At 43.4% G+C, this 21465-nt stretch overlaps 1 protein-coding gene across 8 annotated transcripts in view; it reads right to left on the bottom strand.

The window, feature by feature from the left end:
* Positions 1-21465, bottom strand: part of LOC142742053 (cyclic nucleotide-binding domain-containing protein 2-like) — a 215405-nt gene that overhangs the window by 79641 nt on the left and 114299 nt on the right. For 7 of the 8 annotated variants that reach the window (XR_012881273.1, XR_012881274.1, XR_012881275.1 and 4 more), the window contains exons 9-11: positions 8115-8175; positions 3481-3541; positions 2496-2554 (exon numbers count right to left, since the gene is read on the bottom strand). Coding sequence is in view for 5 of the 8 variants with exons in the window: in XM_075851454.1 (XP_075707569.1) it covers positions 2496-2554; positions 3481-3541; positions 8115-8175 (181 nt within the window). In the remaining 3 variants the exon portion in view is untranslated. The remainder of the gene's footprint in view (positions 1-2495; positions 2555-3480; positions 3542-8114; positions 8176-21465) is intronic. The other variant, XM_075851455.1, reaches the window with a different exon arrangement.

Raw genomic sequence — 21465 nt, 5'->3', positions numbered from 1 at the left:
AGAGACGATACTAGCGCTCTGCCCGGGACTCCGCTCTGGGGAAGACCCTGACACACTGTCCATATATGGACAGCGATGTCAGGGAACTCCACAGAGTCCTGGAGCAAAGCCTATACTAGCGCTCTGCATGGGACTCCAGCTCTGCGGAAGCCCCAGACATCACTGTCCATATGTGGACAGCGATGTCAGGGAATTCCAGAGTCCCGGAGCAGAGTCTGTACTAGCGGCTCTGTGTCCTGTGGGCCACAGATGACAGCCCCAGGGGCGGCATGCGGCCCGTGGGCCGCGTGCTTGAGGCCGGGTTCACACATAGTTTTTTGCAGCCGGAAAATCTGCCTCAAAATTCAGTTTGGAAGTTTGAGGCAGATTTTCCTCTGCCTGCACGCCGATTTACACAGCGCTTTCGCCCACGGCCATTGAGCACTGCAGGCATAAAAAGCAGCGAAATACGCTTTCTCTGCCTCCCATTGATGTCAATGGGAGGTCAGAGGCATAATCGTGCGAAGATAGGGAATGTCCCTTCTTTCTACTGCGAGCCAGTTTTACAGCTCGCGGGAGAAAACCGCCCCTGCCTCCCATTGAAATCATTTTCGGATGTTTTTTGGCGAGTTTTGCTGAGCGGTTCCCACATCAAAAAACTCAAAAATAAATAGTGGACAGCGCAATAGTATGCACAGGAGAAAGTTCAAAACAGCTCAGCCCAACAAACACATCTTCTTGTTGCCGAAGCATTGCATTACATCTTCCTGTAAACCTGTGAGATGCAATGTGGCTGCAACATAATGGGACTGTAAAGTCTTGTGTCCATGTCTCATGGTACCATATGAGGACAAATCACGGCACACTATATGACCAAAACTATTTGAAAACCTGATCATCACACCTTTATGAACTTGCTGGATTTCAAAACATTGGGGGGTTATAATGGGCCTCTTCTTGGAAAGTTTTCTACAAGATTTTGGGGTATCTGTGGGAATTTTTGCCCATTCAGCCAGAAAAGCATTTGTGGGGTCAGACACTGATTGATGTTGGGGGAGAGGGCCTTGAATATTAATATTATTTGTATAGCAGTATTATTTAGACCTTGTAAAGAACTTAATATATGGAGCTGTTATTTGGTCACTGTATGGCGGTCTTATTTTAGCACTGTAAAGTGGTATTGTGTGGCCCTGCTACTAAGGCACTGTACAGTATATTATTTTTGCAATGTTTGGTGGTGGTGGTACTACCGTAGAGTATTTTTATTTAGACAACTGTATGAAAGTCTTATTTGGCCAACGTATGGTACTGTTATTTGGGCACCATACTGTATGGCGCTTATGATTAGGCACCATATATTATGGCTATTTGTGCATTGCATGACCATGCACCACATAGGGGGCACCAACTGGTGAATTCTTCTTTATTCTTTACGATCTACCTATCTCACTAATAAGAAATATAAATAATGGGCAGAGAATCAGCAGGAATACAAGACTCATGTTTGTATATATTACACGCATTCGGCAGAGAAAAGAAGATCTTTATATTTTGTTATTGAACATATGTCAGCAAAACGGCGCTATCTTGTTTATCGAATTAAACATAAAGGAGCCGATCAATAAACATTGCTTGAAGTGTAATTGTTAAGTCATAAAACAAATGGCAGAAAGTTTCCTTTGTGTGTTTGTTTTACCGTGTCCTAGACAAATATTCCATTTTTACCCTGCGCCAGGAAAGTACATCGCGTCTTATCCGCTCGGATACATCATCACTTGCTAAGCAGTATCATTAATATTGTTATTATAGCAGATGCAGTAATTCTGGTCCTTGAAATGGAAAATTCTGCACTTATAAGAGATACGAGTTTCTGCTATGTGGTTATTAATCTTTTTAGTTCAGTTTTTGGAGAGAGGAACCATCACTGTTTAACACGATACAACTCCTTTTGTAAATTGAATCTGGCCCAGCGATTATCTGATTGATGAGTGAAATTGTTGCTAGCCATACATTTCTCCTGCAGCGGCCACTACAGGAGAAACTTAGTATTACATGCCAGCCATTGTTAGTGTCTCTCCACTCTGGCTAATAGATTAGGGCCCTGAGATGTATCCCATATGGAAAGGGATTTTTGTAAACCCTTTTAATGACTGGATTACTATTAGGCTAGGATCACACGCACAGTTTTTTTGTGACGTTTTTGGTTTCTTGAGCCAAACACAGAAGTGGACATAAAAGAAAAGAGATGCATCAGACTTTTCTTTATACCTTTCCTTGCTTTGGGATCCACTACTGGCTTTGTCTCAAAAACGAAGTAAAAAAAACGGCACTAAAAACTGCATGTGTGTGTGATCCTGGCCTTGAAGTGATATTTGTTAAGGAGGTTCTCAATGCAACACTACAGTCCTCCAGACTCAAAACCACCCATTGTTCAAATCTTTGTCTAATAGTTGGAAGATCCAGTCGAGGGACGTCCCTTTATTAATTATATAGCCCATTATAGAATACACGGGTACCTGTGCTGATGATTTGACTCGTAATTCCTCGGAGAACACATGTTTGCTCTGCGAACGATCTGCAATTTTCAAAATATAGTTAAAATTGGCCGCAATATTATTTGCTCCTAGTTTACACATGTGGCTATTGTATTCTTGACATATGGTGAGTTCTAGAGTTTGGCACAGTCCGTTTCAGGATTTATTCACACCATCAGATCAGTTCTTCCATCCATCATTATTCATCAAAAATAAGAAATTCACAATGATCATGCAGTGTGAAGGCAAGAATAAGCAAAGACGGACTAGCCTGAGAGGTCCTAATGCCGACCATATAACTGGTGCCCTATTGCAGTCAGCCGGCATGGACCAGGGGTCGAAACCACCAATGCAGCAATAAAAGACTTCTCTTGCAGGCTCGTCCGTAGGCGTGGTCTGACCGTGTACACAATAAAGTAGTGCCGCGCTCCCTACATTCAGTTGCTGGCGGGGGATCGGGAGTCCTCACCAATCAAACATTGATGGCATAGCATAAAAAAATGTGATCAGCACAGAGTTTTAGTGTTCAAAAATAGACAGTCCCTTTAAGGGTTTCTGAATTTTTATTTCGGTGTGTTCCTTCCTACTGAGCTGTTGTTTATCTCCGCTCTAAACCACTAAAAAGCTTAAAAAAAACAGCCCGCTTCAAAACAAACTGCGCACCTCTGCCATATATTAACCTACAGTGCATTTTTCTGTATTGAGTTTATCCTGTAATATTCATTGATTTTCTTAATTTGTCTATTTAAATCATTTAGGTCGGAGGAAAAACACATTGCACCATTAAATGGAAAATGCATCCTGCTAATAAATGAAGAGAAAATCATTTCAAATGTCATAAAATTGCAATTTAAATCTCTCAGTATGAGGCCTCGCCATAATGGGATAGAATTAAAATGCAATTTTGTCCGTGGTTAAATAATTTGTCCTCTTAAGATCCCGGTGTAATGTTTTATCCGCTACTTACAGGCATTCTGGAGTGGCTGTGACTTTGGCGTGGTCATGGCTTTTAATACACGGACAGATCCCTGAAAAATATGGATTAGTACAAGAATTAAAAATGACCATGGACCGTAATAGAAACCTTTCCTGTCATCCATCGCCCTACTGGGGATCCTACTAATGCAAACAAAACAGATACTGGGGAAATATAGTAAAAGCTTTACGCCAGTTTTCTGGCATTAAAAAGTCGCACAACGTATTTGCGTAAAAAGTCAAAGCTTTTTACTTCTCTCAACATTTTCCGAAAATGGTGAGAAAAGGGAACGGGGCCCCCCACAGACCGACAGATTTATAATAACGTTTGTCAGAAATTGGTGAAGTTATTACACAAATATTCACCTACTCATAGCCATCGTAGATTTGCATTTCTGTCGTACGGACTGCCAAAGATATGCCATATTTATTAAGTGGTGTTCACCTCGTAATAAATTTGGCGCATTTTCCACCAGCATAGATTAGTTTAGGTGTTTGATGCTGCAGTCTTAATATATTCCCCCCATAGTCCCCATCTCATATCAAGCATGATGGTCTGGTGGTCGGGCTCTCTTATGGTCTACATGTGTGGGGAGACTTGAATCTGCAGACTGCAGTAACATAGAAGTGGAAACCATCAGAAATGGTTGGAAGGGTTTTAGTTGATCCAGGAAGAGAGGTTCCTCCTCATCTCTGAACCACAGATTGATCAATTAAGGACCTGGAATGAAGCACTACAACTTCAGCATCCGGCTGACCAAGATCAAAACAAAAGGTATTAGTCATAGACTGCTCTTCCAGAGATAGATAGATAGATAGATAGATAGATAGATAGATAGATAGATAGATAGATAGATAGATAGATAGATAGATAGATAGATAGATAGATAGATAGATAGATAGATAGATAGATATTGTCCAATGTAACTATGGTAAGTGTGTTGTTTATCCCTCTGTTTTGAATGCTTTAGATGGGAGTATTCTGAAGAACAGGAGGGCTCCTTAGAATGGGTGCCCTGGTATAGCCAGTGCCAAACTGGTTCCTACATAGAGGTTCCACTGTCTTAGTGAGTTTGGTAACAGAAAGTGGATACAGTAGATAGATGTGAATGGGGCTGAGCTGCAATACCAGACACAGCCTATGGTCAATGGTGGTGCCCTTTTTTCTCATATCCTTCTCACACCAAGAGTGAGTTGAGATGTGTAGATAAACAAGTACAAACAAAAGTTTTTCATTTCAGTCCATTTAAAAATATCTAAATGGCAGTGACTGAATTCACAAAAATAAAATAACTTTTTTTAACAATGCGATGAATCCGTGAACTTTAAACAGTTTTGCGTCTCTTCTATAGAAGGCATTGTAATGGAACCTAATGATGGAATAATAATGAAGTTCTGACAGAACAACCAACAAGCTGCGTGACCTACTTATGTGTTCCCAAACAATGGCGCTATTGTTATTATCCCCACCCATCCAGATATGTTAATCATTACCTGAATGTCAGCAGCTAATGCGGAAATATATTTTTTATAACAAAAGCTCAGGTTCTTGAAAACAGCTTCACCTGTGTTGTTATTATTCAAAAGGAATTAAAACTTTGTCTTTTGTATACTAGAAAGTTTGTGAACCCTTTGGAATTTTCCAAATATTTGAATAAATTTGACCTTAAACGTGATCGGATCTTCATTTTAGACTTGATAAGGAAATTAGAATGTGAACCCTAATGGGGATAGAGACTGATATCTGGATAGTGTTATGTAAGAAAAAAGAAATAAGGAAAAAATAATAAAAATCTAAAAAAATAAAATAAAAACATTTTTCGAGAGAACACAGAATTTATTTTTAGATTTTGTGAGTAAACAAATGGATAATTTAGGAAAGAATGTTATACTTACCCAGAATTCTCTGCTCCTGCGTCCAGCCTGGCCTCCTGGGATGACTTTTCATCACATGTGACTGCTGCAGCCAATCACAGGCTGCAGTGGTCAGATGGGATGAAACTTCATCCCAGAAGGCCGGGCTGCAGGAAGACAGAGTGACGTGTCGCCATGACTACGGGTAAGTATGAAACGATTCCTTGTTTTTTTTTTATATGCATTTTTCCACAGCAGCCATTCTGGATGAAAAACTGCACCACAGTTTGGTGTGGTTTTTCGGTCGGAATTCTCTGCGGCGCCTAGGGCGGATACACTGTGTGCTTTTACGCAGTGTATCTACCCTGTGTGAACATAGCCTTACACCGGTTTTACACAGACATATTATGGCCCCATTTTCGTGTCTGAATTGTGGCCGTAACACCCCCCGTCCTTTTCTACTGAACTGAACTGAGGTCAGTATAGAAGAAAGGTCCGGGTATTGCAGCCTCAATATGGAAAGTAAACTGTGGACGATCACTTCTACAGAAAACTGAGTTTAGACTTTAATAACTCAGCTGTATTATGGTTCCAAATGAGGGCCAACAACAGGGTCAGATTCTGTCTTCGTAAAGCAGGAATACCTTTCCCAAAATATCCTTTGGGAAGGATTTTTCTCTTTTGCCCAGACCGGATCCGATCCTGGATAATTTTGACATTAGCTATACGTTTTTCATTTGGAGCTGTGAACCCGTGTCAATAAAACACACGTTTGGTCTTCACCACAAAGATGTGTCATGCCTCACTCAAAGCAGATTTTTGAAAAATTTGTGAGAAAACGAGTTAAGGCTGGAAAAGGTCTCAAGACAACTTCTAAAGATGGAGTTTGGCTCGGGAGATGAAGATGGTCAGGCAGGTAGTGTACAAATGGACACTAGTAGTATTGTACATGTGTAAGACAATATAATATTCCAGGAAATCTCAAAGAACATCTAAGAATCTGCCGGACTCTCCCACTAATGTCAAAGTCCACCAACTGGAAAATACTGAACCAGAATATTGTGCATGGGATAGAAGGAAGACATTATTCTCCAAGGAGAAGATTGCTTCTCGTTTACTGTTTGACAGGGACCAATGAGTCCAAAGACTATTGCGGGAATGTTCTGTGAGAAGATACCGTACACCAAAAATTGAAGTTTTTGGCTTATATGAGAAATTATATTGTTGGTGAAAAACCAAACACCCCATTCCAAGAGACATAAAAACCTCAAGACAACCATGAAAGATGGTGATGGTGGTGGTGGTGGCAATCACATGGACAACTTTACCATCACTGACAGAGAAATTAATTCTGGATTATACCAACAAGTTCTTCAAGAGATTGTCAAGACATCCACCCATGGAGCTCAATAGAAGGTGGGTCTCAAACAGGTAACTTTTGCAGTGGTTAAAGTTTGACCTTCATCAATTTTTTCAATAGGACAACTAAACTTTCAAAAACCTTTTGACATGACTTGGTGAAGTTTTGATCGAGGGTGGTCAGAGCACTGGTACCCCACCGATCGCTAAAACAAAGCAGCAGAAGCGCTCTGGTGCGTGTTGTACCCTGATTGGCTTGCCTCGGAGCGGTGTGCGGGCTCAAAAGAAAGTCAATGAGTCCGTATACCGCTCGGCTTTCCAAGGAAAGTAGATCAGAAACTAAGCGGCACAGCGCTCACCTGAGCGCTTCTGCCACTTCATTTTAGCAATCGGTGTGGGTCTCATGGATCGGATACCCACCGCTCAAAACTTCTGACATGTCGCTATGACATTTCCAAAGTTTAGTGACCCTTTTAGAAACCATTCAAGTAGAGATTTTGGGGCAAGTCCCAAAGTTGGGTGTTCATCTAGAAAAGTTGTTAAAGTAGTTCTTTAAGGGGCAGTGGGCCAAAATTCCTGCCAATGAGCAGGTCCACAGTTATGATAAATGTGTGGTTGAAGTCTTTACAAAATATTAGATTTTTCATGCTTTTTTATTTATTTGTACAATATAAGTGAAGATCTGAATATATTTTAGGTCACCTTTATGCGGAAATTTGGAAAATTCCCAACTTTGTAGCATCACCATACAGACACATTAGAGCTAATCTTGTCACTTTTTCTTTTAGCAAAGATAATTTTGAACATTTACCTGCAGCCTTATATAAAACCACAATGAGTTGTGCCAAATGAACTAACTCAGCTCTGCAGCATCTGAGTTTCAGTGTTTGGAACGGTTACTGCGTTCTTTCAAAGACAGAACTTGTCTTCAGAGACGGTTTGTAACCATGAGTACTAATTAAGGTGCTTGCAAATCTCTAGCAACTTGGCAGAGCTGGGCATTGAACAATTGTCTCTTGGGCACAGTAGCTTTCAGTGCTAGGACAAAACTTTTGGACTGCAAATTTGGCCGCGTTCCATCTACGATAATACTGATTTAAGATGGAGGACAGAAAAGCACTAATACTTGGTGTTAGCAGGTTCCTCACTCAGCAATTCCTTTTTCTAATGTTTCTACTTATTGTCTGCATATTGAAAAATAACATTTATACAGATGAAGTAGAGCCGAATGGGTTATTTAACCTGTTTAGGGCTTTGACTTATGGTAATACAGTAGTCCTATGGAAAAACACAGCTAAGACATTGTGATATCCCCGTGCCATATCTGTCAATCTGAACTCTGCTACATCTGTCTATGATTGAAAAACCCGAGGACAGGGACTGATCACTGAAGGTTATGTTTGATTCACTTACACTTTGGATCACATAGATTTTTGAAGAGGTCTTGGAATCTTTTGTAATAACCGTCCCTGGTCTATAAAAAAAAAAAAAAGAAGAGAAACATGAGTGTGGGGTTCATGTATGCCATAAAAATAGTGGAATTACTAAAGCAAGTTTGCCGTTCAAAGTATTTCTTCCATTTAACAGTGCAATTAATAAAAAAATAATGAGAACGCTCATTAAATGGAACAAGTATCAAAAATGCAAAGGTTGTAACAGTGGCACTGAGTGTACGGCAAACAATCCTGCACTTAATACATAGCACAGCCGTGAGAACGAAAAGCATCAAAAACCATTAGAACGATATTACCCATACATTATATGAATAATATACACTATACTGCACTCCAGCATGGCGGTGCTGTCGGACACCCAATCTGCAGTAAATTGCAATTTATTTTAAACCCAACATACCCGATACTTCTTTTCTCTGACATCTGCTGTTGGGGGAGTCGGGTGGCCTCCATACACAATAGTGCAGATCGTCAGATATTCCCGGTTTCGGATGAATTCTGTCTAATGTGAATGGAGGCCTTTTAGATACTTTTGTTTTCTGTTTAACACATATCCAGATGATTTTAAACACTTTTGGAAAACCTCTTTAAGGCTTTCAGATAATGTTTCGGGAGAAGATACCGACTGGGTCTATTGAAAGGTCTAAAAACAATTCTGGCATGTCATAGTGACATGTACTAAGATTTGTTCGGTGGGGTTCAGGGTCCTCAGATCTCTGATCGCTGAAATGAAGGGTCAGAAGTGCAAAGCCAATCACAGCCGAGGGGGAACAGCACTGAGTGCTTCTGACTCTTCGTTTAAGGCCTCGTGCACACTTCAGTTTTTTCCTTCAGTGTGCTATCCGTTTTTGTCACTGATAGCACCCTGAACCCATTCATTTCAATGGGGCCATGCACACCTCAGTTTTTTTGACGGTCCGTTGCTCCTTTCCGATCCAAAGTAGAGCATGTCCTACTTTGGTCCGGGATTCCGTGACTGTGAGGCCCATGCAAGTCAATGGGGCCGTCCAAAAAAACTGAAGGCACACGGAAGGCATCCGTGTGCCGTCCGTGTGTGACGGAGCCGTTGCCTAGCAACCGCTGGGCGGGCAGGAAAACATTAGAAAAATATTACACTAATCGGCAGCCACTTGCCTCTATCAATAACTGATAGAGAAAAGGGGCTGCTGATTAAAAATAAAATAAAAAGCCTTTCATACGTACCCGGTCGTTGACTTAGTGACTAGTCCCTCTTCTTCCTCCAGTTCGACCTTCTTTTGTGACGCGGCAGCCTGTGATTGGCTGCCGAGGCCACGGCAGCCTGTGATTGGCTGCCGAGGCCACGGCAGCCTGTGATTGGCTGCCGAGGCCGCGGCAGCCTGTGATTGGCTGCAGCGGCGACATGGATTGAACGTCATCGCTGGAGGCCGGACAGGAGGAATGTAAGTATGAATGTATTTTTTTTTAAAAAAAATGATTACATTAAAATTGTATTTTCCGCGCGCCGAGCATGGTACTGTCACCCTGGACAGTACCATGCTTGGCACACGGAAACGGAAACACGGAGTGCACACGGAAAACACACGGCCGCTAAAACGGGTTCACGGACCCGTCAAAAGCGGCCGTGAAAGTGGTGACGTAAGTGTGCACGAGGCCTTAACGAATGGCGGGAGTTTTAGGAACTGGTCCCCACTGATCAAAACTTAGTACATGTCACTATAACATTTCAGAATTGATTTCAATTGTAATTGCGAAATTCCAATAGTCTGAAAATTCTAACAATTTGGCACCTTGGAGGTCTGGAACATTCCTAATCATCAAAATTTTACTGTATAAAGGTTTCTCCTTGGAATTTTGAAATACTGTAAAGAGCTTTTGCAATGTGTGCAAAAAACAGAAAGGAAACTATTCCCTTAATAAAATCTCAACTTTTCTCAAAGTGCTGGAACACAGGCATTACTTGTTATGGATGGAAACTGTAAGTCGTAAACCAATTACAGGAGAAAAATAACTTGTGGATATTGTGCCCCACAACCAAATGGGGATGCAGGGAGCGCTAATTCATCACCTGCAGTGCCATGTGCTAACAAGCAAGCAGCATTTATTAAAGCCATTCCTTAACTTTATTTTACATTATCCACAGAAAAAAGACAGTGCAACTCAGCCATACAGCACTATACATCAGACCAATGCTGCATACTGCACGTGTTCTATGCATCCTGAATGACTAACAACAGGACAAAGAGCAGGGAATATAGTAACAAAACTAAACTCTATGTATAAAGCAGGAGATTGAAAGAAAATTATGTTTAAAGAGGACCTCTCAGCTCTCTTGTGCGATATATTAAAGAGGATCTGTCAGCTCTCCTGTGTGGAATAGTAAAGAGGGTCTATCAGCACTCCTGTGTGGTGTAGTATAAAGAATCTGTCAGTTCTACTGTGTGGTGTAGTATAGAGAACCTGTCAGCTCTCATGTATGGTGTAGTATAGAGTACCGGTCAGCTCTCCTGTGTGGTGTAGCATAGAGGATCTGTCAGCTCTCCTGTGTGGTGTAGTATAGAGGATCTGTCAGCTCTCCTGTGTGGTGTAGTATAGAGGATCTGTCAGCTCTCCTGTGTGGTGTAGTATAGAGGGTCTGTCAGCTTTCCTGTGTGGTGTAGTATAGAGGATCTGTGGAGTGAAGAAGATTTGTCAGCTCTTCTGTGTGGTGCAGTATAGATGAGCTGTCAGCTCCCCTGTGTGGTGTAGTATAGATGATCTGTCAGCTCTTCTCTGTAGTGTAGTATAGAGGATCGGTCAGCTGTTCTGTGTGGTGTAGTATAGAGAACCTGTCAGCTCTCATGTATGGTGTAGTATAGAGTACCTGTCAGCTCACCTGTGCGGTGTAGTATAGAGGATCTGTCAGCTCTTTTGTGTGGTGTAGTATAGAGGAGCTGTCAGCTCTCCTGTGTGGTGTAGTATAGAGGATCTGTCGGCTCTCCTGTGGAGTGTAGTATAGAGGATCTGTCAGTTCCCCTGTGTGGTGTAGTACAGATGATATGTCAGCTCTCCTGTGTGGTGTAGTATAGATGGTCTGTCAGCGTTCCTGTGAGGTGTAGTATAGAGGATCTGTCAAGCTCTCCTATGTGTTGTAGTATAGAGGATCTGTCAGCTCTCCTGTGTGGTGTAGTATAGAGGATCTGCTAGCACTCGTCTGTGGTGTAGTATAAAGGAGCTGTCAGCTCTCCTGTGTGGTGTAGTATAGAGGATCTGCTAGCACTCGTCTGTGGTGTAGTATAAAGGAGCTCTCAGTTCTCCTGTGTAGTGTAGTAAAGAGGACTTGTCAGCCCTTCTGTGTGGTGTAGAATAGAGGATCTGTCAGCTCTCCTGTGTGGTGTAGTATAGAGCAGCTGTCAGTTCTCCTATGTGGTGTAGTATGGAGGAGCTGTCAGTTTTCCTGTGTAGTCTAGAGGATTTGTCTGCTCTCCTGTGTGGTGTAGTATATAGGAGCTGTCAGCTCTCCTGTGTGGTGTAGTATAGAGGATCTGTCAGATCGACTGTGTGGTGTAGTATAAAAGATTTGTCAGTTCTCCTGTGTAGTGTAGTGTGGAGGATCTGTCAGTTCTCCAGTGTTGTATAGTATGGAGGATCTGTCAGCTCTCCTGTGTGATGTAGTATAGAGGATCTGTCAGCTCTCCTGTGTGGTGTAGTATAGAGGATAGGTCAGCTCACCAGTTTTAGTGTAGTATGGAGGATCTGTCAGCTCTCCTGTGTGGTGTATTATAGAGGAGCTGTCAGCTCTCCTGTGTGGTGTAGTATAGAGGATCTGTCAGTTCTCCTGTGTGGTGTAGTATAGAGGATCTGTCAGGTCTCCTGTGTGGTGTAGTATAGAGGATCTGTCAAGCTCTCCTGTGTGGTGTAGTTCAGAAGATTTGTCAGCTCTCCTGTGCGGTGTAGTATAGAGGAAATGTCAGCACTCTTGTGTGGTATAGTATAGAGAATCTGTCAGCTCTCCTGTGTGGTGTAGTATAGGGGATCTATCAGCTCTCCTGTGTGGTGTAGTATAGAGGATCCGTCAGCTCTCCTGTGTGGTGTAGTATAGAGGAGCTGTCAGCTCTACTGTGTGGTGTAGTATAGAGGATCTGTCAGTTCTCCTGTGTGGTGTAGTATAGAGTATCTGTCAGATCTCCTGTGTGGTGTAGTATAGAGGATCTGTCAGCTCTCCTGTGTGGTGTAGTATAGAGGAGCTGTCAGCTCTCCTGTGTGGTGTAGTATAGAGGATCTGTCAGTTCTCCTGTGTGGTGTAGTATAGAGGATCTGTCAGCTCTCCTGTGTGGTGTGGTATAGAGGAGCTGCCAGTTCTCCTGTGTAGTGTAGTATAGAGGAGCTGTCAGCTCTCCTGTGTGGTGTAGTATAGAGGATCTGTCAGTACTCCTGTGTGGTGTAGTTTAGAGGATCTGTCAGCTCACCTGTGTGGTGTAGTATAGAGGAGCCGTCAGCTCACCTGTGTGGTGTAGTATAGAGGATCTGTCATTTCTACTGTGTGGTGTAGTATAGAGGATCTGTATAAATTCACTGTATTAATTGATATAAATAATTGTGCTCCCACAATATAGAAAATTCGTAAATTCACTGACGTGACAATAGAGTAAAATATACCTTTTATTATAGTAACTCGCTAAAAACAGGGGTAACACACTACTGTGAAAAAAGCCCCACCGTGTATATTAAAAAAGTATTAAACAGTAAACACTGAGTCATTTAGATAAGTATATTTCAGTGTTTATAACAATATTCACCGGGATCAGCATTTGACCTGGGCATAACAATAGTACGAGCCCCAAGAAGACACCAGGGTCCGTGAACAACACCGGAATCTCCTAGCGCTGGGTCCACCACAATGCTACTGTCCCCTATGCAACAATCCCATATACAAAAAACGACCCTACGCGTTTCAAATACTCATCCTCAGGGGTCTGTATCTTGGTCACTCTGGCCTGAAAACCAGCGATAAATATTCAGCAGCAGATATTCTGCTGCACATCACGGAAGGATGCTCGCGTCGATGTCAGCGGCATACTTCATTTCGGGCACTGAGTTGCTATAAGCACCAAACTCCACCCCTCGTACTTGGCGGCGCTGTACGAACTGACCAATCACAGCACCCCCTGAATTCGTGACGCCTGTCCATGTGACTCCCGGCCATCAGCTGACAGCCAGGAATCATCATCGACCGCATCAAACCGAACACGCAGGCGCAGTGGAAGCCACGGACACATCGCCCATGCTGCCGAGAAAAAGCAAGGTGAGAGCAGAACGATATAGAATATAGAGTATATCTTGCGGGTCAGTTACCCCCCGCAAGTGGACTACCTCAAAACAACTCTTTTATTGTAAGCACATATTGGATAGATGAATGCGGTGTCTCTCACATTATGAAGTTTGGATTAAAAACCTGTTGCACACGACCTAGCCAGTTGGCCATATCAATCAGAGTTCACTATGCAGAACACCCACTCACCCGTTAAGGTGACCAAATATTGGCCCGGCTCCCTAAGGATGGATGATATTGCATGTTAAATAAAGCACGTATAATTAGTCTGCTCGTTTAGACCCGCTGGTTGTATGCATGCCAATCTGTGAATCCATTGGGCTTCCTTGTGCAGAATTAGATTGACCCAGTCGCCTCCTCTTTTCGGAGGTTTAATAAGTTCAATTGCTTGAAACTTTAAACATTCTGCACGACCCTGGTGTTTAGCATGTACGTGTTTCGATATCGGGGTATCTCTAGCATGAACAATATCTCCAACATGCTCCCTTATCCGGCGCCGAAATTGTCGCACCGTTTTACCCACATAATTAAGGGGGCATGGACATGTGATAAGGTAAACCAACCCCGCTGTTTTACAGTTAACAAAATCACGAATGTCGTACTCCTCTTTTGTTGCGACACTCGTAAACCTGTTTCCTTTAAGGATGAAGTCACAAGCCTTACAGCTACCGCATCTATATGTGCCTGGTGTTTGTCTATCCAGCCATGTGCCCCTTGGTGTAATAGGGTCAAAACAACTATGCATGACCCTATCCCTGATGTTTTTCCCTCTCCGATACGTGACTGAGGGCCATTGTGTGATCTGGTCTGCCAAATCTGTATCAGCACTGAGAATACGCCAGTACCTTTTAAGGATTTGCATGATGTCATTTTGTTTCGAATCATAAGTACCTATGAGTCTCGTAACTCGTTCTTCTTTTCGTTTTTTAGGAACAAGGAGACTTTGCCTGTCTGCGTCCCTCGCTCCCTCATAGGCCTTCCTGATTACACCCATGGGGAAACCTCTGTCCCTCAATCTGATTTTGAGCTCATGTGCCTGACTCTCAAAATCACCCATGGAGCTACAATTCCGGCGTACTCTCATAAATTGGCCTTTAGGAATGCCACGTTTGAGGGGATAGGGATGACAACTATTCCATTGTAAGAAACTATTGGTTGCTGTTTCCTTCCGGTGTACTTTGGTGCGAATTGTACCTTCCATTGTTTTTATAATTTTTAGATCTAGAAAGGACAATTCTTGATCACTAATCTCGCACGTGAACCTTAGCCCTATATCATTGGTGTTGAGGGCTGCTACAAAACTATTGAACTCCTCAGCTGTTGAGTTCCAAAACAGCAGCACGTCATCAATATATCTAATCCATATTCCAATTGACGAAGTCCATTTAGCAAATTTATCCCCAAAGACAATTGTCTCCTCCCACCAGCCAAGAAATAGATTTGCATAGGTGGGAGCAGTAGGACTCCCCATTGCTGTGCCACATTGCTGGTGATAAATCTTGTCTTCAAAGATAAATATATTTTTTTCCAGAACAAAGTGTAGTAGCTGCAAGACAAACTGGTTATGGGCCACAAACTGAGTGCCCCTAGATCTAAGGAAGTATTCAACCGCCTCGCACCCTAGTTTGTGTGGAATGGACGATTACAACGCCTCAACATCCAGGCTAGCCAAAAATGTGTTGTGTTCCAAAGTAATACCTTCAATTTGTTTCAAAACATCCATGGTGTCACGTACATATGATGTAAGACCCAATACAAACGGACGCAACACCTGATCTACATATGTACTCACGTTCTGGGTTAAGTTGTTAATGCCTGAAACAATAGGTCTGCCACGTAAGGGGGATACCCTTTGTGGATTTTGGGCAGGCTATAAAAACATGCCATGATGGGAAACTGAGGGAACAAAAAACCAAACTCACTAGCACTGATCAAGGATCTGCTTTTTGCATCACTTAAAATGCCCAGAAGCTCCTTTTTGAACAGTGCTGTGGGATTGTCTTTTAAAATGGTGTAACAGTCAGGATTGAGTAAAATGTCCTCACACATTTTCTTATAATCATCTCTGATCATAACCACGATGTTCCCACCCTTGTCGGATGCTTTCAGAACAATGTTTTGTTTTTTCTCCAAAGTGGTCAGAGCTGATCGTTCGGACCAAGACAGATTGTTGTCTATACCCCTGATATCCTGACTAAGATTTTTAATCTCGTCTCCCACCATGTCTACAAATAAATCCACATTGGTAAAGTCTCCTATTGGTGGCAGCTTCCTGCTCTTCATCTTAAGATTGGTAAATGGGCCTAAATCTGGGGTTCTACCAGATTCCTCTAGTAACCCCTCTAGGGCCTCAAGGCCTTCCATATCCGATTCTTCCAAACCCATTTCCATGCATTTTTTCTTGTTATGGTGTTTGAAGAATTTAATCCATTTAAGCTTACGAGCAAACAAATTGAGGTCTTTTATCCAGGTAAATGAATCGAACTTCACTGTGGGGACAAATGAAAGCCCCTTTTCTAGTAACATAGTCTCAGATGTGCTCAGAGATAGAGGATCTGTCAGCTCTCCTGTGTGGTGCAGTATAGAGGATTTGTCAGCTCTCATGTGTGGTGTAGTATAAAGGATCTGTCAGATCTCCTGTGTGGTTTAGTAGAAAGGATCTGTCAGCTCTCCTGTGTGGTGTAGTATAGAGGATCTGTCAGCTCTCCTGTCAGGTGTAGTATAGAGAATCTGCCAGCTCTCCTGTGCTGTGTAGTATAGAGGATCTGTCAGCTCTCCTGTCAGGTGTAGTATAGAGGATCTGCCAGCTCTCCTGTGTGGTGTAGTATACAGGATCTGTCAGCTCTCCTGTGTGGTGTAGTATAGATAATCTGTCAGTTCTCCTGTGTGGTGTAGTATACAGGATCTGTCAGCTCTCCTGTGTGGTGTAGTATAGAGGATCTGGCAGTTCTCCTGTGTGGTGTAGCATAGAGGATCTGTCAGCTCTCCTGTGTGGTGTAGTATAGAAGATCTGTCAGCTCTCCTGTGTGGTGTAGTATAGAGGATCTGTCAGGTCTCCTGTGTAGAGTAGTATAGAGGATCTGTCAGCTCTCCTGTGTGGTGTAGTATAGAGGATCTGTCAGTTCTCCTGTGTGGTGTAGTATAGAGGATCTGTCAGCTCTCCTGTGTGGAGTACTATAGAGGATCTGTCAGTTCTCCTGTGTAGTGTAGTGTAGTGTAGTATAGAGCAGCTGTCAGATCTCCTGTGTGGTGTAGTATAGAGGATCTGACAGTTCTCCTCTGTGGTGTAGCATAGAGGATCTGTCAACTCTCCTGTGTGGTGTAGTATAGAGGATCTGTCAGCTCTCCTGTGTGGTGTAGTATAGAAGATCTGTCAGGTCTCCTGTGTAGTGTAGTATAGAGGATGTCAGGTCTCCTGTGTGGTGTAGTGTAGAGGATATGTCAGCTCTCCTGTGTGGTGTAGTATAGAGGATCTGTCAGCTCTCCTTTGTGGTGTAGAATAGAGGATCTGTCAGTTCTCCTGTGTGGTGTAGTAGAGATGATCTGTCAGCTCTCCTGTGTGGTGTAGTATAGAGGATGTCAGGTCTCCTGTGTAGTGTAGTGTAGTGTAGTGTAGAGGATCTGTCAGCTCTACTGTGTGGTGTAGTATAGAGGATCTGTCAGTTCTCCTGTGTGGTGTAGTAGAGATGATCTGTCAGCTCTCCTGTGTGGTGTAGTATAGAGGATCTGTCAGCTCTCCTGTCAGGTGTAGTATAGAGGATCTGCCAGCTCTCCTGTGTGGTGTAGTATAGATGATCTGTCAGCTCTCCTGTGTGGTGTAGTATAGATGATCTGTCAGTTCTCCTGTGTGGTGTAGTATAGAAGAGCTGTCAGTTCTCATGTGTGGTGTAGTATAGAGGATCTGTCAGCTCTCCTGTGTGGTGTAGTATAGAGGATCTGTCAGCTCTCCTGTGTGGTGTAGTATAGAGGATCTGTCAGCTCTCCTGTGTGGTGTAGTATAGATGATCTGTCATGTCTCCTATGTGGTGTAGTATAGAGGCTCTGTCAGCTCTCTTGTGTGGTGAAGTATAGAGGATCTGTCAGCTCTCCTGTGTGGTGTAGTATAGAGGATCTGTCAGCTATCCTGTGTAGTGTAGTATAGAGGATCTGTCAGCTCTCCTGTGTGGTGTAGTATAGAAGATCTGTCAGTTCCCCTGTGTTGTGTAGTATATAGGATCTGTCAGCTCTCCTGTGTGGTGTAGTATAGAGGATCTGGCAGTTCTCCTGTGTGGTATAGCATAGAGGATCTGTCAGCTCTCCTGTGTGGTGTAGTATAGAGAATCTGTCAGCTCTCCTGTGTGGTGTAGTATAGAGGATCTGTCAGGTCTCCTATGTAGTGTAGTATAGAGGATCTGTCAGCTCTCCTGTGTGGTGTAGTATAGAGGATCTGTCAGTTCTCCTGTGTGGTGTAGTAGAGAGGATCTGTCAGCTCTCCTGTGTGGTGTAGTATAGAGGATCTGTCAGGTCTCCTATGTAGTGTAGTATAGAGGATCTGTCAGCTCTCCTGTGTGGTGTAGTATGGAGGATCTGTCAGGTCTCCTGTGTGGTGTAGTATAGAGGATCTGTCAGCTCTCCTGTGTGGTGTAGTATAGAGGATCTGTCAGCTCTCCTGTGTGGTGTAGTATAGAGGATCTGTCAGTTCTCCTGTGTGGTGTAGTATAGAGGAGCAGTCAGCTCTCCTGTCAGGTGTAGTATAGAGGATCTGCCAGCTCTCCTGTGTGGTGTAGTATATAGGATCTGTCAGTTCTCCTGTCAGGTGTAGTATAGAGGATCTGCCATCTCTCCTGTGTGGTGTAGTATAGAGGATCTGTCAGCTCTCCTGTGTGGTGTAGTATAGATGATCTGTCAGTTCTCCTGTGTGGTGTAGTATAGAAGAGCTGTCAGTTCTTCTGTGTGGTGTAGTATAGAGGATCTGTCAGCTCTCCTGTGTGGTGTAGTATAGAGGATCTGTCAGGTCTCCTGTGTAGTGTAGTATAGAGGATCTGTCAGCTCTCCTCTGTGGTGTAGTATAGAGGATCTGTCAGTTCTCCTGTGTAGTATAGAGCAGCTGTCAGATCTCCTGTGTGGTGTAGTATAGAGGATCTGTCAGCTCTCCTGTGTGGTGTGGTGTAGTATAGAGGATCTGTCAGCTCTCCTGTGTGGTGTATTATAGATGATCTGTCATGTCTCCTGTGTGGTGTAGTATAGAGGATCTGTCAGCTCTCCTGTGTGGTGTAGTATATAGGATCTGTCAGTTCTCCTGTCAGGTGTAGTATAGAGGATCTGCCAGCTCTCCTGTGTGGTGTAGTATAGAGGATCTGTCAGCTCTCCTGTGTGGTGTAGTATAGATGATCTGTCAGTTCTCCGGTGTGGTTTAGTATAGAAGAGCTGTCAGTTCTCCTGTGTGGTGTAGTATAGAGGATCTGTCAGCTCTCCTGTGTGGTGTAGTATAGAGGATCTGTCAGCTCTCCTGTGTGGTGTAGTATAGAGGATCTGTCAGCTCTCCTGTGTGGTGTAGTATAGATGATCTGTCATGTCTCCTGTGTGGTGTAGTATAGAGGATTTGTCAGCTCTCCTGTATGGTGTAGTATAGAGGATCTGTCAGCTCTCCTGTGTGGTGTAGTATAGAGGATCTGTCAGTTCTCCTGTGTGGTGTATTATAGATGATCTGTCATGTCTCCTGTGTGGTGTAGTATAGAGGATCTGTCAGCTCTCCTGTGAGGTGTAGTATAGAGGATCTGGCAGTTCTCCTGTGTGGTGTAGCATAGAGGATCTGTTAGCTCTCCTGTGTGGTGTAGTATAGAGGATCTGTCAGCTCTCCTGTGTGGTGTAGTATAGAGGATCTGTCAGGTCTCCTGTGTAGTGTAGTATAGAGGATCTGTCAGCTCTCCTCTGTGGTGTAGTATAGAGGATGTGTCAGTTCTCCTGTGTAGTATAGAGCAGCTGTCAGATCTCCTGTGTGGTGTAGTATAGAGGATCTGACAGTTCTTCTGTGTGGTGTAGCATAGAGGATCTGTCAGCTCTCCTGTGTGGTGTAGTATAGAGGATCTGTCAGCTCTCCTGTGCGGTGTAGTATAGAGGATCTGTCAGGTCTCCTGTGTAGTGTAGTGTAGTATAGAGGATCTGTCAGCTTTCCTGTGTGGTGTAGTATAGAGGATCTGTTAGTTCTCCTGTGTGGTGTGGTATAGTATAGAGAAGTTATCAGCTCTTCTGTGTGGTGTAGTTAAGAAGATCTGTCAGCTCTCCTGTGTGGTGTAGTATAGAGGATCTGTTAGTTCTCCTGTGTGGTGTAGTATAGAGAAGTTATCAGCTCTTCTGTGTGGTGTAGTTAAGAAGATCTGTCAGCTCTCCTGTGTGGTGTAGTATAGAGGATCTGGCAGTTCTCCTGTGTGGTGTAGCATAGAGGATCTGTTAGCTCTCCTGTGTGGTGTAGTATAGAGGATATGTCAGTTCTCCTGTGTGGTGTAGTATAGTGGATCTGTCAGGTCTTCTGTGTAGTGTAGTATAGAGGATCTGTCAGCTCTCCTGTGTGGTGTAGTATAGAAGATCTGTGAGTTCCCCTGTGTGGTGTAGTATAGAGGATCTGTCAGCTCTCCTGTGTGGTGTAGTATAGAGGATCTGTCAGGTCTCCTATGTAGTGTAGTATAGAGGATCTGTCAGCTCTCCTGTGTGGTGTAGTATAGAGGATCTGTCAGTTCTCCTGTGTGGTGTAGTATAGAGGATCTGTCAGCTCTCCTCTGTGGTGTAGTATAGAGGATCTGTCAGTTCTCCTGTGTAGTGTAGTATAGAGCAGCTGTCAGATCTCCTGTGTGGTGTAGTATAGAGGATCTGACAGTTCTTCTGTGTGGTGTAGCATAGAGGATCTGTCAGCTCTCCTGTGTGGTGTAGTATAGAAGATCTGTCAGCTCTCCTGTGTGGTTTAGTATAGAAGAGCTGTCAGTTCTCCTGTGTGGTGTAGTATAGAGGATCTGTCAGCTCTCCTGTGTGGTGTAGTATAGAGGATCTGTCAGCTCTCCTGTGTGGTGTAGTATAGAGGATCTGTCAGCTCTCCTGTGTGGTGTAGTATAGATGATCTGTCATGTCTCCTGTGTGGTGTAGTATAGAGGATTTGTCAGCTCTCCTGTATGGTGTAGTATAGAGGATCTGTCAGCTCTCCTGTGTGGTGTAGTATAGAGGATCTGTCAGTTCTCCTGTGTGGTGTATTATAGATGATCTGTCATGTCTCCTGTGTGGTGTAGTATAGAGGATCTGTCAGCTCTCCTGTGTGGTGTAGTATAGAGGATCTGGCAGTTCTCCTTTGTGGTGTAGCATAGAGGATCTGTTAGCTCTCCTGTGTGGTGTAGTATAGAGGATCTGTCAGCTCTCCTCTGTGGTGTAGTATAGAGGATCTGTCAGTTCTCCTGTGTAGTATAGAGCAGCTGTCAGATCTCCTGTGTGGTGTAGTATAGAGGATCTGACAGTTCTTCTGTGTGGTGTAGTATAGAGGATCTGTCAGCTCTCCTGTGTGGTGTAGTATAGAGGATCTGTCAGCTCTCCTGTGTAGTGTAGTATAGAGGATCTGTCAGCTTTCCTTTGTGGTGTAGTATAGAGGATCTGTTAGTTCTCCTGTGTGGTGTGGTGTAGTATAGAGAAGTTATCAGCTCTTCTGTGTGGTGTAGTTAAGAAGATCTGTCAGCTCTCCTGTGTGCTGTAGTATAGAGGATCTGTTAGTTCTCCTGTGTGGTGTAGTATAGAGAAGTTATCAGCTCTTCTGTGTGGTGTAGTTAAGAAGATCTGTCAGCTCTCCTGTGTGGTGTAGTATAGAGGATCTGGCAGTTCTCCTGTGTGGTGTAGCATAAAGGATCTGTTAGCTCTCCTGTGTGGTGTAGTATAGAGGATCTGTCAGCTCTCCTGTGTGGTGTAGTATAGAAGATCTGTGAGTTCCCCTGTGTGGTGTAGTATAGAGGATCTGTCAGCTCTCCTGTGTGGTGTAGTATAGAGGATCTGTCAGGTCTCCTATGTA

This window comes from Rhinoderma darwinii, chromosome 2, assembly GCF_050947455.1.
Source record: "Rhinoderma darwinii isolate aRhiDar2 chromosome 2, aRhiDar2.hap1, whole genome shotgun sequence".
Taxonomy (NCBI): domain Eukaryota; kingdom Metazoa; phylum Chordata; class Amphibia; order Anura; family Rhinodermatidae; genus Rhinoderma; species Rhinoderma darwinii.
This window is presented reverse-complemented; position numbering and strand designations above follow the sequence as displayed.